The following is a 14,531-nucleotide window of genomic DNA, read 5'->3' on the forward strand; positions in this document are numbered from 1 at the left end:
GGTTATAGTATATCTACATGTTGTGCCCCTGTTTAAAGTGCCCCTGTTTATTGTGGCCTTTTTACTGTGCCCTGTTTTTTGTGCTTCACTTTACTCTGTGCCTGTTCACTGTGTATCTGTTGACATGTTTCCTATGCACACATACAGTTGATTTATGATGCACTTGTTTACAGCCTCCAGTTTAACGTCGACCTGTTTACTGTGCACTTGTTCAAAGTGCAATGTTTACCGTACACCCATGTAGATAGATAGATCTCTTTATTAGTCACATGTACATCGAAACAAACAGTGAAATGCATCTTTTGCGTAGAGTGTTCTGGGGCAGCCCGCAAGTGTCGCCACACTTCCAGAGCCAACATAACATGCCCACAACTTCCTAACCTGTATGTCTTTTTGGAATGTGGGAGGAAACCGGAGCACCTGGAGGAAACCCACGCAGACACGGGGAGAACGTACAAACTCCTTACAGACAGCGGCCGGAATTGAACCCGGGTCGCTGGCACTGTAAAGCATTACGCTAACCGCTATACTACCGTGCCTGCCACTGGACACGGTACACTGAACCCGCTGACTTGTTTGAGGTGTAACTTTATGACAAACCTGTTCACATTGCGCCTGTTTACAATGCATTTGTGCACATGTGTGGAATGCAGCTGCCTACTGCACACTTATCTGTAAAGCTCCTGACTGGTAGGTATATTCATTCCGTGCACCTGTGGGATTTTCTCAAAGTGCTTTGACCAGGGAGGCCACCGAGCCAGGGGAATCGCAGCCTTGGCCCAGCTCTGCCTCTGTGGGCCCTGCAGAGATCCCACCTGTCCTCACCCTTGCTCTGCCCCCTTCCCTGTCTCCACAGGCTTGCTCCAGAAGTGCAGGAGTTGCCAGGACTGCTCTGTGGACAACGGTTGCCTGAGCTGCCAACACCGACTCTTCCTCCTGATCAAAAGAGAGGGAATCCGGCAGCATGGGGAGTGCGTGCACGTCTGCCCCGTGGGTCACTACAGCCTGAGGGGTAAAGATGCCAACCGCTGCCTGAGTAAGTGGATGCTCCTGTGCTGACAATCTGACAGAAACCAGAAATCCTTGGATTTCCCTCTGGCTGCTCCTTGAATTTAAAATTCCCATCCAGGACACCTCCCATCTTTGGAAGTTCCTCCCAGATCTCTTCCCTCCTCCAATCCCAACATCCCTCTGTGATATTAGCCACTCCACCACTGACAGCCAGGTCTTCAGCTGCCAGAGCCTCCCTAAAACCCCCTCCACCATTCCCTCCTCCCTTGAAAATTTCTTAATAACCTTTGGCCCACCTGTCCTAAATATCTCCTTATGTGTCCCAGTGTCAAATTCTGTTGGATAATCACTTCCCTGAAATGCCTCAAGATGTTTTATGGTATCAATACTGCTAAAAAAAATCTTGCACGTTAGGAAACATTGAACAGGGTGGGAGTCATTTCTCCAGGAAGAGAAAGACTGCAAAGTATCTATGGAAGCATTTAAGACTTTGAGTGAGTTTATTAGGGTGTGCAGGGCTGTGTTTATGCTGGGTCACATTTCCAAACACACAGGTTTGGTAACACAGCCCCCTTCACTCCACTTTCAACATTCAGCTCCACAGGACCATTGTTTAACACAAGTGACGAGGATGGGTTTCTATCTGCGGGAAGAATAGAACAAGAAGCCACAACAATGTGTGGAATCATAATTAATTTTCCCAGTGGTGTGGAGAGATCTGTTGGTGAGGTGTTCCTAGCAGTTGCCCTGCTGGTGGCGTCCATACCAGTGCACAGCAGCCTGATGGTGTGGAACCACTGGAGGGCAGATCTGCCTTGTGCTGCACCCCTCGATCCGTCACTAAGTTCAGGAATGGTTTTGGATTCTCCTTAGCTTTGTATAGCCGGTATAACCAGCTCACTCCTTTCCATTGGAATGGGGTCACCCACTGGGTTAGAGCAGCGTAGTTGGTTTTATTTTAATGTTAATATTTTAATTATGAATGTGTTTTTGCAGGAACTTATTATATTTATATAATATATATTATATAATATATTTATATTATTATGTAACAAGTTTTAATTTTATGAAAATTATTTACCTCTTTTTCAACTGTCTTGAAATGTCTCTGCTCATCCATTGAGAAGATCAGGGCAGTCTCGGGTCAGGGCCTCAGGTTCTACTACCTGAAGCCTGGACACCACTCACAGAAAGCTCCACTTTCAGGGACAAGTCCAGCTGCAAGGCGTTTGGGAGTTGCACATCCACAGATGGATGGTCAGGCCACAAGGAGCAGTCTCAAGGTGTGGGCTAGGGCAGGTACGATTCAGGATGTAAGCTTCTCATTCATAAATCCAGTCGTGAATTCAGGAGAAGCCCAGAGAAAAGCAAGAATGTGGAACTCACTATCAGTGGAGTGGCTGAGGCGACTGAGTTCGTTGCATTTAAGGGGGACTTGGATAATAGCTCAAGGGGGAAAGGAATATTAGACTATGAAGAAAAGGTGGGATGAAGAGGTGGGAGGGGCCTTATGTGGACCTGTCAGACTGGTTAGCATATTTCCATTGCCAAAGTATAATGTAAACCTATGCAAAAAATCTTTGGCAACCCATCAACCATCCTAGATATTCACTCCTTCCACCACCAGCACGCAGTGGCTGCAGTGAGTACCGTCAACAAAATGTCCTGTAGTTACTCACCCAGGCTGCTCCGACAGCACCTCCCAAAACCCACAACCTTCACTACCAATAGGGACAAAGATCCTTGAAGGTGGCAAAATGAGTAGGTAACATGGTTAAGAAGGCAAGTAGGATACTGGCCTTCATTAGTCAGGGCATTGAATACAAGAGCAAGGAGGTTATGCTCCAACTTTATAAAACATTGGCCAGACCTCAGCTAGAGCATGCAGTTCTGGTCACCACACTATAAGAAGGATGTGATGGCATTGGATGGGGCAGAGGAGATTCACCAGGATGTTGCCTGGGATGGAGTGTTTCAATTATGAGGAGAGACTGGGTCTGTTCTCTCTGGAGTGGAGCGGGTTAAGAGGGGACAAGGTAGAGGGGTATTGATAAGATAAGCTGCAAGAAACCTTTCCCCATATCAGAGGTGGATAAAACTAGAGGGCATAGATTTAGAGCAAAAAACAGGCTGCTGAAGGAACTCTGCAGGTCAGGCAGCATCTGTGGAGGCAGAGGGATGGCCAATGTTTCAGGTCAAGATTCTGCAACGGGACATAGATTTAGGGTGAGCGGTGAAAAGCAGAGTTAATATTTCGGGTCAAGGTACATTTATCAGCACAGGAGAAATACAAAGACAAGGTTATTAAAGGTGCCCAGAGGAGGAAGTGCACCAAGCAAAGGGAATGTCTATGACAGGATGCAGAGCACAGTTGTCAAGGTAACAACTACTCGTCTGGGGATGTTACAGTCATTGGGGCTGAATATGGAATCTAACAACTTGAGAAAATCCTTTGTAATTCTCTCCACTGACAGGTTTACATTTTTCCTCTTTCAATTTATTTCATTTTTCTGTTCTGTCTCCAACTGCCTGTTTTTTAAGTAATTGCAGACAAGTGTTGGTCTGCACCTTATCACAGACATTCCCTCTGTCTCAGCCTTCACCCTCTCTGCAGTGTAACACACTTGTCTTCTCACTTTTCTGGTTCTGATGAAGGGTCCTTGAACAGAACCATCAGCAGTTTCTCTCCCCACGGATGCTGCCTGACCTGCCAAGCTCTTCCAACATTCTTGCCTTAATCCAGTTTGAAACCCCAGCCTTTGGGTGATTCTGGTGATATAACTGCTGGGGGTAAATGGAAACTTGGCCTTTGAGATCATTTTGCTGATGAGCAGTTCAGGGTTTGTGACTTTGGCCTGACCAAGCCCCCATTGTCTACACCTGACCCAACTTGGAAATGGGAGTGGAGTCAGTGATTCCACTCAGTGTCCAACACTGCACTTATGAAAAAGGGAGGCAGAAATTGATTGAGATCACAATTTTGTGAACAAGATGGGCTTTATCTCTGCTCTGGGTTGCTCCTACTGTTGCTTTGTAACCACACAAGAGGCAACCCTGGGGCATAGGGATTAAAATGTGAAATGAAGACATACTTATCCCTCTGGAACCTCCTCATTTAGTATGATTGGCTCAGGGCTGTGGTTGGAGAGATCTTAAGGGAGTGGGATTTGGTGAGAGGCTTCACTGTTTAAAAAGTTGTTTTCCTTCCAAACTGCAGCCAATTAAGGCCACTTTTTCACTTAAGGAACTATTTCAACTCTTTGCTCTTTCCAGTGCAAGGAATGAAAAGCCAGAGAAGTGCCAAGAAGGGCAGTGAATCAGGGACAAGCTTAGAATCTCAGCCACTAACTACAGGGGCGAAGGTAGATGTGGCTGGAGGTGGTGAGGACCCTGGGAAGGTCAGATGGATTAATAGTAAAGACCTGTCCAGTAATGGCTGCTCAGCTCTGATCCAGCCACTCAGATTGACAAGCTTTGATGAAGTGATTACCAGATGTTATTTTAACTGGGGTTGCATTGGTGGTTTGAGTAATGTGCCACCCCTGACCAGCTGTGGGATCTGGCTCTGTCACCCCTTCCTAACTGAAACAATCCAGGGATCCCGACAGAGTCAGCTCACTGTGTGAGGTGCCACCACACAGACATCACCTCTCAATGTCATGCTGTTGATACCAGCTTACAGACATAAAGGACCACAATGTTTCTTGAAAAGGAGAGGCAGAGGGAGGAGGAGATTGGGGAATCCCTGTGGTTGAAGTGCATTCTCCATGCTTAGCCCTGCATTCCAGAGCTTAGTTAGTGCTGTGCTTAGGGAATCAGTTCCAATAACAGGGATTCTTGATCATCTCCCTCTGTCTCTCAACTCCACTTCTGAAATTTGGTTCCATTGAAGTTAGGGAAGGAATTCAACTCTCAAACTACAGTATGTTAAATTTGTCTTACTATGAAAATCAATGCTGAAATTTGTTGCTTCTGGCTCTTTGAGGGAAACAGAGGTGGACTAAGAGCTTGATTATCCAAGGACTAGCAATTCATCTTAGGTTGTTGTCCTGAACAAATGGGAGGGATTTGGTCTCCTGGTGTGGTCCTTTCCAATGTTTGTCTCCATTCATGTCACTGGGACCAAATGTTGGAGGAGATTTCAGCAGCACTTGGCAACTAATGGACCCTGGTCTGGAACCCTTCCCCAAACAGAAGCACCTTCTCTACATCTAACGTATCAAAGCCAGTCTTAATTTTAAAGCCCCTATCATATCAACCCTCATCTTTCCCTTTCTAAAGAGCTCTAGCCTTCCCAAGCTTTCCTGATGTTTATCAACCCTCATTTTCACACCTACTCCTGAACACCTTGATACCTTCTGTAAGGTGCCGAGCAGTGTGGGAGACTTGAACCACCAGGCTCAAGGACAGCTTCTAACCCGCTGTTATCATACTCTTGAACGGACCTCTCACACACTAAAAGACTCCTAACTTACCTCATCGTGGCCCTTGCACCTTATTTGTCGACCTGCACTGTACTTTCTCTGTAACTGTAACATTATATTCTGCATTCTGTTTTCCATTTTACTACCTCGATGTACTTGCGTATGGAATGATCTATCTGGATGGCACACAAACCAAAGTTTTTCACTGTATCTTGGTACATGTGACAATAATAAACCAATACCAATTTCAATTCCAGAGTAAAAGGTTTATTCTCCATTTTCTCGTTCTGCTAGGATGCAAGGCCACGAATTGTGAAACCTGCTTCAGCCGAGAGTTCTGCATCAAGTGTAGTCCCGACCACTACCTGCTGAAGGGCAAATGTTACACGGCCTGTCCAAAAGGGTCAGCTCCACAGGTCCGACTGATGGAATGTGTGGGTATGTCATTCACCCTTCATCCTCTTAATGCTGATGTGGTGTGACTGTTCCATTACAGAATAAAGTCTCACAGTCTGGAACATCAGATCCACGGTGCACTATAATTGCAAAATGCATGTAAAGGAAATGCAGGCAAACCCCAAATGGTCAGTATTGTGATTTTCTGTAATGCAAAGCCACATCAACTGTGCATGTGTCAAGAAAAGGAAATAAACTTTGTGTTTATTTTTTTCTTTCCACGTAAATTCCATGAGTAAATTTTTATTCCCTGTGTCAAAAATTTTGGGACGGATTTGTGAATTCCATAAGGGTGAATTTCTGTTAACTGATCTGCTGTAATGTGGAGGTCACCTGTAACATTGCTTCAGTGGGACTGAAGGTGTGATAGTTTGTGAGTGAAACATGAGTTAAAAAAGAATAAATTTTGTTCTTATTTACTTTTTTCACATAGATTCTGTAAGACTGAATTTTATTTTGTATCTCAAGTTTTTTGGGCAGTGATTTGTGAATCCTGTAAGGGCGAATTTCTGTTACCTGAGTGCCTGTAATGCAGGGGTCACCTGCATTTAGAAATTGTTGCCAATCTTCTGCTGTAGGTGAGGTGATGCACAGGTTGTGGGACGACTGAAGGATAAAATACTGCAGATGCTGTAAATATGAAGTAACATCAGAAAATGCAGGAAACAATTAGCAGGTCAGACAACGTCCATGGAGACGGAGAGAGACTTAATGTTTCAGGTCAATGGGCTTCCATCACAACTGGGAACATTGGGAAAACAGAGGAAGGGCGGGAAGAACAAAAGAAATATCTGAGATAGATGGAGACTAAGAGAAAGTAGATGGTGTGGACTGGTGTTGACTGAGAGTGGGTGAAGAAAGCTTGTTGTGGCAGCCAATCTGTCTGGAGTAGAGGAACAACCGGAGGGAGAGAAAACAGACAAAAAAATCAAAGGGCTTAGAGGGTGTGGATTATGTGGAGAGACTAAAGGAGCTAGGGCTTTACTCATTGGAGAGAAGGAGGATGAGGGGAGATATGATAGAGGTGTACAAGATACTAAGAGGAATAGATAGAGTGGACAGCCAGCGCCTCTTTCCCAGGGCACCAATGCTCAATACAAGAGGGCATGGCTTTAAGGTAATGGGTGGGATGTTCAGGGGAGACGTCAGAGGGAGGTTTTCCACCCAGAGTGGTTGGTGCATGGAATGCGCTGCCTGGGGTGGTGGTGGAGGCTGATACGTTGGTCAAGTTCAAGAGATTGTTAGATAAGCATATGGAGGAATTTAAGGTAGAGGGATATGTGGGAGGAAGGGGTTAGATAGTCTTAGGCATGGTTAGCACAACATGGTGGGCCGAAGGGCCTGTATTGTGCTGTATTGTTCTATGGTTCTATGGATGCTGGAAACCTGAAATAAAGGAAAGTGCTGGGCTTTTCCAGCTGCTCAGTTAGCCCATGTGGAGACAGGAAAGATAAGGTTCTATCAGAACTGACCAGAGATTAAAAAGCAAAACTACTGGAAATCAGAAAGAAAAACAATAACTTCTGAGATAATTCCACTCTTACCCTGTTCCAACACCGTAAATCTGCCTCTGCACAGTCCTGCCCCACACTCCCAGGGCAGGGACAGACCAATTAGATTCAGAGTAAAGCTCCCTCTACCTTGTCCCGTCAATCACTGCCAGCACAGGGACAGCATGGGTTGGACACAAGGTTTTGTCCACCCTGGCCCAGTATTTAGATTCAAGCCTTTCTCCAGAGCTCCCAATCCAGAATGACCGAGGGAGTAAAGTTCCATTGAACTGTGCCAATGTTTATATCAATTTTTTTAGTGGAGCACAGAGTTTCTTTCATCAGTAATTCACCTGGCCCATTGTAGGGCTCATACAGTGTTTTATTCTGTGGATTTATGATAGCTGGATATTCAGTGGAAATTGATGAAACATTTTTGAAGACCTTTTCAATTTAGATTGTAAAGACTTTGAGCCTTGAGATTGTTGTAAGATTGAGTTTAATTCAGTGACTTCCCCTATTTGTGACCCATGCATTAAATTCACCCTGGACTAGTGGGTTCATAGCATCCAAAAAAACAAGCTGCATCTCTAGCCAAGCTGTTTTGGTACAGTTCCAAAATTGGCATCCAACAAACATTTTGGAAAATTGCCCAGGTATGTCCAGTGTGCACAAAGCAGAACAGATCTAATCCGGCTCATTACCACCCTATCTGTCTATTTTCAATCATCAACAAAGTGATTGCAAGTGTCCTCAAAATTACCAGCGAGTGGCACTTAACAACCTGCTCACCGATGCTCAGTTTGGATTTTGCCTGGATCATTGCCTCCAGCATCATTGTGGTCCACACACATGGACCAAAGAACTGAATTCCAGAGGTGAAATGATTGCTTTAATTTAAGGAAAGATATTATTTCATCGGGGGCGATTGAGGGAAGTTTCACTGGGATAATCCTGGATATGGAGGCATTGTCTGACAAGGAAAGGTTAAACAGGTTAGGACTCGTTTAGTTTAGAAGAATGAACCACAGAAGATTCTTAGGGGCTAGATGGTAAATGCAAAGAGGATAGTTCTTCTCATGGGAGAGTCCAGAACCAAAGGGCATGGTCTCATAATAAGGGGGAAAACATTTAAGACTGTGATGAGGAAGAATTTCTTCAGAGGGTTGTGAGTCTTTGGAACTCCTTGCCACAGAGACATTTCAGGCAGAGTCCTGGAAACATTCCACTGGAGTCATACCATAACGTATGGTTGTTGGAGGTCAATCATCCCAGCCCCAGGACATCACTGCAGGTGTTCATCGGGGTAGTGCCCTAGGCCCAACCATCTTCAGTTTCTTAATCTATGACCTTCCCCCATCATAAGTTCAGAAGTTTGGATATTTGCTGACGAATGGACAATGTTCAATTCCCTTTGCAATTCCTCAGAGGATGAGGCAGGCTTGTGTGAAGCAAAACCTCGGCAAACCTGGGAAGACAAATGAGGGTAGAACTTTCATACTGAACAGTAAGGCCCTGGGGAGTGTTGTAGAACAGAGAGACCTAGGAATACAAGTACATGGTTCCTGGAAAGAGGCATCGCAGGTAGATGGGGTGGTGAAGAAGGCTTTTGGAATGCTGGCCTTCATCAGTCAGGGCACTGAGTACAGAGGTTGGAATGTTATGCTGCAGTTGTACAAGACATTGGTGAGACCGCATTTGGAATATTGTGTTCCGTTTCGATCACACTGCTATAGGAAAGATGCCATTAAACTGGAAAGAGTGCAGAGGGGATTTACGAGGATGTTGTCAGGACTCGAGGGACTGGAGAGAGGTTGAGCAGGTTGGGATTATTTTCATTGGAGCATAAGAGAATGACAGGTGATCTTTTAGAAGTGTGTAAAATTATGAGGAGCATAGAGAGGGTGAACAAGTACACGCTTTTTCCCAGGGTTAGGGAATCAAGAACTAGAGGGCATAGGTTTAAGGTGAGAGGGGAGAGATTTAATAGGAACCTGAGGGGCAACTTTTTCACCAAGTATATGGAACGAGCTGCCAGAGGAAGTGATTGGGGCAGGTACATTAACAACATTTGAAAGGTACTTGGACAGGTACAAGGATAGGAATGGTTTAGAGGGATATGGGCCAAACATGGGCAAATGGACCAACTTAGATGGGCATTTTGGTTGGCAAGGACCAGTTGGGCCGAAGGGCCTGTTTCCGTGCTGTATGACTCTATGACTCTAATTTTCAGGCATGAGCTGATAAGTGGTATGCAGCATTCACAGCACAAAACTGCCAGGAAATGGCAATTTCCAGTAAGAGAAAGTCTAACCACCTAATCACCATCACTTGCTCCCTCCCACCATCACATTCTGGGGGTCACATTGACAATAAACTTAACTGGAACAGCCCTACAACTACAACAGGTCAGAGGCTGCTCTCATGTGATGACTGACTCACCTCCTGATGCTCCAAAGTATCTCCATCCTCTCAAACTACACTCAAGAAGCTCGATGCCACCTATCTGAAATCAGCCCACTTGATTGGCCCAACAGAGTAGATGTGGAGATGTTTCCACTAGTGGAGAACCCCAAACAGGGGGCTACTGTTACAAGATAAATGGGCACTTTTAAAATGGAGATGTATCCATCAGAACTTGTTCTCACAGAGGCTGGAATTCTCAGCCCCAGAGGGTTGCTGAGGCTGGATCATTGGGGGTTGTTAAAGCGGAAACAGCTAAATTTTTGGAAAGTGGGGAATAGAGGGCTCTGGGGAAGTGGCACAGGAGGAGGTGAGGCTTGGGGAAGGTCACCAATGACTGCATTGAGTGACGGTGCAGGCTTGAGGGGTCGTGGCCCAAATATGATCCTTTTTTCTTATTTTCTTATCCACAAAAATAGAACTAGAACCAAGAGGTTCCAATCATCTGGAAAATCTGAACAGCCTTAGGAAAGTTTCTGCAGAACAGGAAGGTGAGACCTGAAAGAAAGCGTTTGAAAGGATGAAGAGATTTGGTGAGGTAGAACTGGAGGTGTTTCCACCTGAGGGAAAGGTTACCAAAGGTTAGAGGGAATTTCGGAGTGAGTTATTCACCCCGAGGAGAATCAAATGAGTTATTTAAACCTCTTTCATGACATTAGCCCTCACCTTTCTACCTCTTTCCTGCCTCAGTGATTCCAGTTGCAGACAATCTTCCTGCCCCTCCATTACTTCGAGTGCTCTGGTTGAAGAGATTCCAAATTATATAATCAGAGAATTAGTTGAGCAGAGGGAGGATATTTAGTCCAACCTGTCTGTGATAGCCATCTGAAAGAGTTCCATTTAGACCTACTCCGCTACTTTCTCCAGAACTTGCAAATTTCTCCCCTTATTTATTCCATTTCCTTCTGAAAATTACTCTCCAATCTCCTTCCACAGTGCACCCCAGATAGCAGTTCCTGCATGAAACATTTTCAACCTCAAGTCACATAAAAACACATCCCAGCATTGGCTCACTCTCGTCTCTGTGTCAAAAGGTTGTGGTTCAAGCCCCACCCCAGGAACTTGATCACAGGCTAGACCGACACTGCGCTACAGTACTGAGGGATTGCCACACTGCTAGAGACACTCTTTTGGATAAGATGTTAATAATCAGGTTCCTTGTCACATTGCTATTTATGGAAGCACATTGGCTGCTATTTTTCTTTCATTACAAATTAACTTCATTTCAATGTTTCATTAGCCTTAAAGCACTATGGCATTGGTTTAATGGTAATTAGTTTATTACAGGGATACAGTGAAAAGCTTTGTTTAGTATGCCATCCCTACAGATCTTGCAATAACAGAATGCAAGATAATGGCTGGAGAAAATGCAGTGCAGGTAGACAATAAGGTGAGGTAGATTGTGAGGTTAAGAGACCATCTTATTGTACCAGAGGACCGTTCAATAGTCTCATAACAGTGGGATAGTAGCTGTCCTTGAGTCTGGTGGTACATGCTTTCAGGCTTTTGCATCTTCTGCTCAATGGGAGCGGGGAAAAGAGAGGATGACCAGGGTGGGAGGGGTCTTTGATTATGCTGGCTGCTTTACCGAGGCAGCGAGAGGTATAGAGTCCATGGAGGGGAGGCTGGTTTCCATGCTGTGCTGAGCTGTGTTCACAATTCTCTGCAGTTTCTTGTGGTCACGGGCAGAGCAGTTGCCATACCAAGCTGTGATGTATCTGAATAGGATGGTGAGGGCAAAGGTTCTATAGAAATTCAAGTCTCCCTTTCTTAGTAATAAAGACTGTCTGAATAAAAGTTTCTGTACCTGGCTCTCGAGGAGCTGGTTAGAATTAAATAACTTCTAAGCTTGTATAAGAAGTAAGAGTCAGCCATTCAGTCCCTCGGGATTCAGTTCTATCCTGTAATAAGATCCTCTGCCTCAGCAGCACCTCCCAGCCAGTCCCCAGAACTCCAATTTAGCCCGAGAATCTATAGGTCTCAGCCAGGAAAGTTCTCAACCTGGTGTGGAGAATTCTGAAGATCTTCAATCTTCTGATATATTTCATATTATTTCATGTCTTCTTATAGGCAAAGACCATTTGGCCCATCATGTCTATGCTGGCTCTCAGAGGAATACCATCAGTCCTATTCCCCCACTTATTTCCCTGTAACCCATTCTCTCTCTCATACCCATCAACTTCCCCCTGGTTCTCCTCCCACCCACCCACATACATTTAGGGTAATTTACAGAGACGTCCTACAAAGAAGAATAATGCAGGAAACACTGAAGCTATTTGATGCACAGCAAGATCCCATCAGATAAATACTCGTTGGTCTATTTTGAAGGTATCATTTGGGTTAGCCAGCTGCATTGAAGAAATGCCTCACTCAGTGATGTGGGGTCAACTTTTGAGAACAGGCGACTCAATCTCTCCTCGGGGGTTAGCCTGTGAGGAGAGATTGAGTCTCCTGGGACTATACTTGCTGGAATTCAGAAGAATGAGAGGGCATCTTATAGAAACACATGAAATTATGACAGGGATAGATATGATAGAGGCAAGAAAGTTGTTTCCACAGGTGGGTGAGACTAGAACTAGGGGACATAGCTTCAAGATTTGGGGGAATAGATTTGGGATGGAGATGAGGAGGAACTGCTTTTCCCAGAGAGCAGTGAATCTGTGGAATTCTCTGCCCAGGGAAGCAGTAGAGGCTACCTCATTAAATATATTTAAGACACAGTTCGATAGATTTTTGCACAGTAAGGGAATTAAGGGTTATGGAGAAAAGGCAGGTAGGTGGATCTGAGTCCACGGCCAGATCAGCCATGATCTTATTGAATGGCAGAGCAGGCTCGATGGGCCAGATGGCCTCCTCCTGCTCCTATTTCTTATGTTCTTATGACCAACCAGTTGATTTATTTGCCACAACACAGAATGAGGCCATTCAGCCATCGGGTTCATACTGACTCCCAGCAGAGCAATCCCATCAGTTCTAGTCCTCCCTTTCTTTTTCTGTTATCCATTCTCTCTCACCTCCCGGCATCTCCCCTTTGATACTTCTTTGTGCTGCTTATCTACACATTCACAGTGGCCAATCAATCTGCCAGCACGTCTTTGGGATGTGGGAGGAAACCGGAGCACCCGGGGGAAACCCACTTGGCCACAGGGAGAACGTGCAAACTCCACACGGACAGTGGCAGAGGTCAGGATTGAACCTGGGATCACTGGAGCTGTGAAGCAGCAGCTCTACCTGCAGCGCCACACATCTCGGCCATAAACCCCTCACCCTGAGGCTGTGCTCCCAGTTTTAGACTCTGTAGCCTGAGGAAACAGACCTACCTTGTCACCATTGGCAGCACCACAACCAAGTCCTCTTGGGATGGCAGGTATCTGGTGATTATTTTGCCGGTTCTCTGACTTTTCCTTAGATGGATGCAAAGTTGGGCCATGGAGTGAGTGGAGTCCCTGCATGAGGAACCAGCGGACTTGTGGCTACAAGTGGGGGTCTGAGTCCAGGTCACGGCAAGAGCTCTCACCCTCATTGAATCGTTCTGAGCCCTGTGTCGCCCTGACAATGTCAAGGAAGTGCAGAATAAAGAAAAGACACTGCCCCGGAGGTAAGATGCTTAAACAGACTTGTGATTCCTTCCTGGAACGGTTGGACTGTTGTGCACAATAAATTACATTACCAGAGTCACATAGTAAAATTACAGATAATCAAGGACAATTGATCCATACAGTGGGACTGCCATCACAGCTCCAAAGGCCGGGCTCAATCCTGACCCTGGGTGCTGTCTTTGTGGAGTTTGCACGTTCTCCCTGTGGCCGTGTGGGTTTCCCCTGGATGCTCCAGTTTCCTCCCGCGTCCCAATGATGTGCTGTTTGGTAAGTTAGTTGCCTAGTTGTGAATACCCCTAGTTGTGTAGGTGAGTGTCAGGTGAATCAGGGGAGGGAACTGGATGGGGACACGAGATGGGAAGATGGGATTTACCGGAGGATTTGTGCATTTGGGAGCCTGATGGTTGGTGTGAATGCAGTGGGCTGAATGTTCCTTTTCCGTGCTGTATGGGTCTATGAAGCTCAGTCTTTACATCCAGGACCAAGGCACATCCTAACCCATCAGCACCCCTCCATCTTTTCTGTTATAGAACAGCACAGTACGGGCCCTTCAGCCCACAATGTTGTGCCGACCTATATAAACCTACTCCACAATCAATCTAACCCTTCCCACCTACACAGCCCATAACCCTCCATTTTTCTTACATCCATGTGCCATCTAAGAGTCTTTTAACTGTCCTTATTGTATCAGCCTCTACCACCACCCCCAGCAGTGCGTTCCAGGCACCCACCACTCTGTGTGAAAAACCTACCTCTGACATCTCCCCTAAACTATCCTCCACTCAGTTTAAACGGATGTCCTCTGGTATTGGCCATTGCCGACCTGGGAAAAAGGTGCTTTTACACTCTATCTGTCCACTCTATCTGTCCCTCTCATTACCTTATACACCTCTATCAAGTCGCCTCTCATCCTGTGTTGCTCCAAAGAGAAAAGCCCTAGCTCACTCAACCTCTCCTCAGAAGACATGCTGTCCAATCCAGGCAGCATCCTGGTAAATCTCCTCTGCACCTTCTCTATAGCTTCCAATGTGATTGTTATAGCTCTAAAGCTGTTGTTATGTTCTTTCATAGTTTCCTATTCAAACTAA

The 14,531-nt window shown here is 45.5% G+C and overlaps 1 protein-coding gene across 1 annotated transcript in view; it reads left to right on the forward strand.

Annotated features, from left to right (window-relative positions):
- Positions 1 to 14,531, forward strand: part of rspo4 (R-spondin 4) — a 40,049-nt gene that overhangs the window by 17,226 nt on the left and 8,292 nt on the right. Inside the window, exons 2-4 of the mRNA XM_052031685.1 lie at positions 857 to 1,036; positions 5,730 to 5,873; positions 13,254 to 13,442. Coding sequence (XP_051887645.1) covers positions 857 to 1,036; positions 5,730 to 5,873; positions 13,254 to 13,442 — 513 coding nt within the window. The remainder of the gene's footprint in view (positions 1 to 856; positions 1,037 to 5,729; positions 5,874 to 13,253; positions 13,443 to 14,531) is intronic.

The sequence above is a fragment of the Pristis pectinata genome, chromosome 16 (assembly GCF_009764475.1).
Source record: "Pristis pectinata isolate sPriPec2 chromosome 16, sPriPec2.1.pri, whole genome shotgun sequence".
Classification (NCBI taxonomy): Eukaryota; Metazoa; Chordata; class Chondrichthyes; order Rhinopristiformes; family Pristidae; genus Pristis; species Pristis pectinata.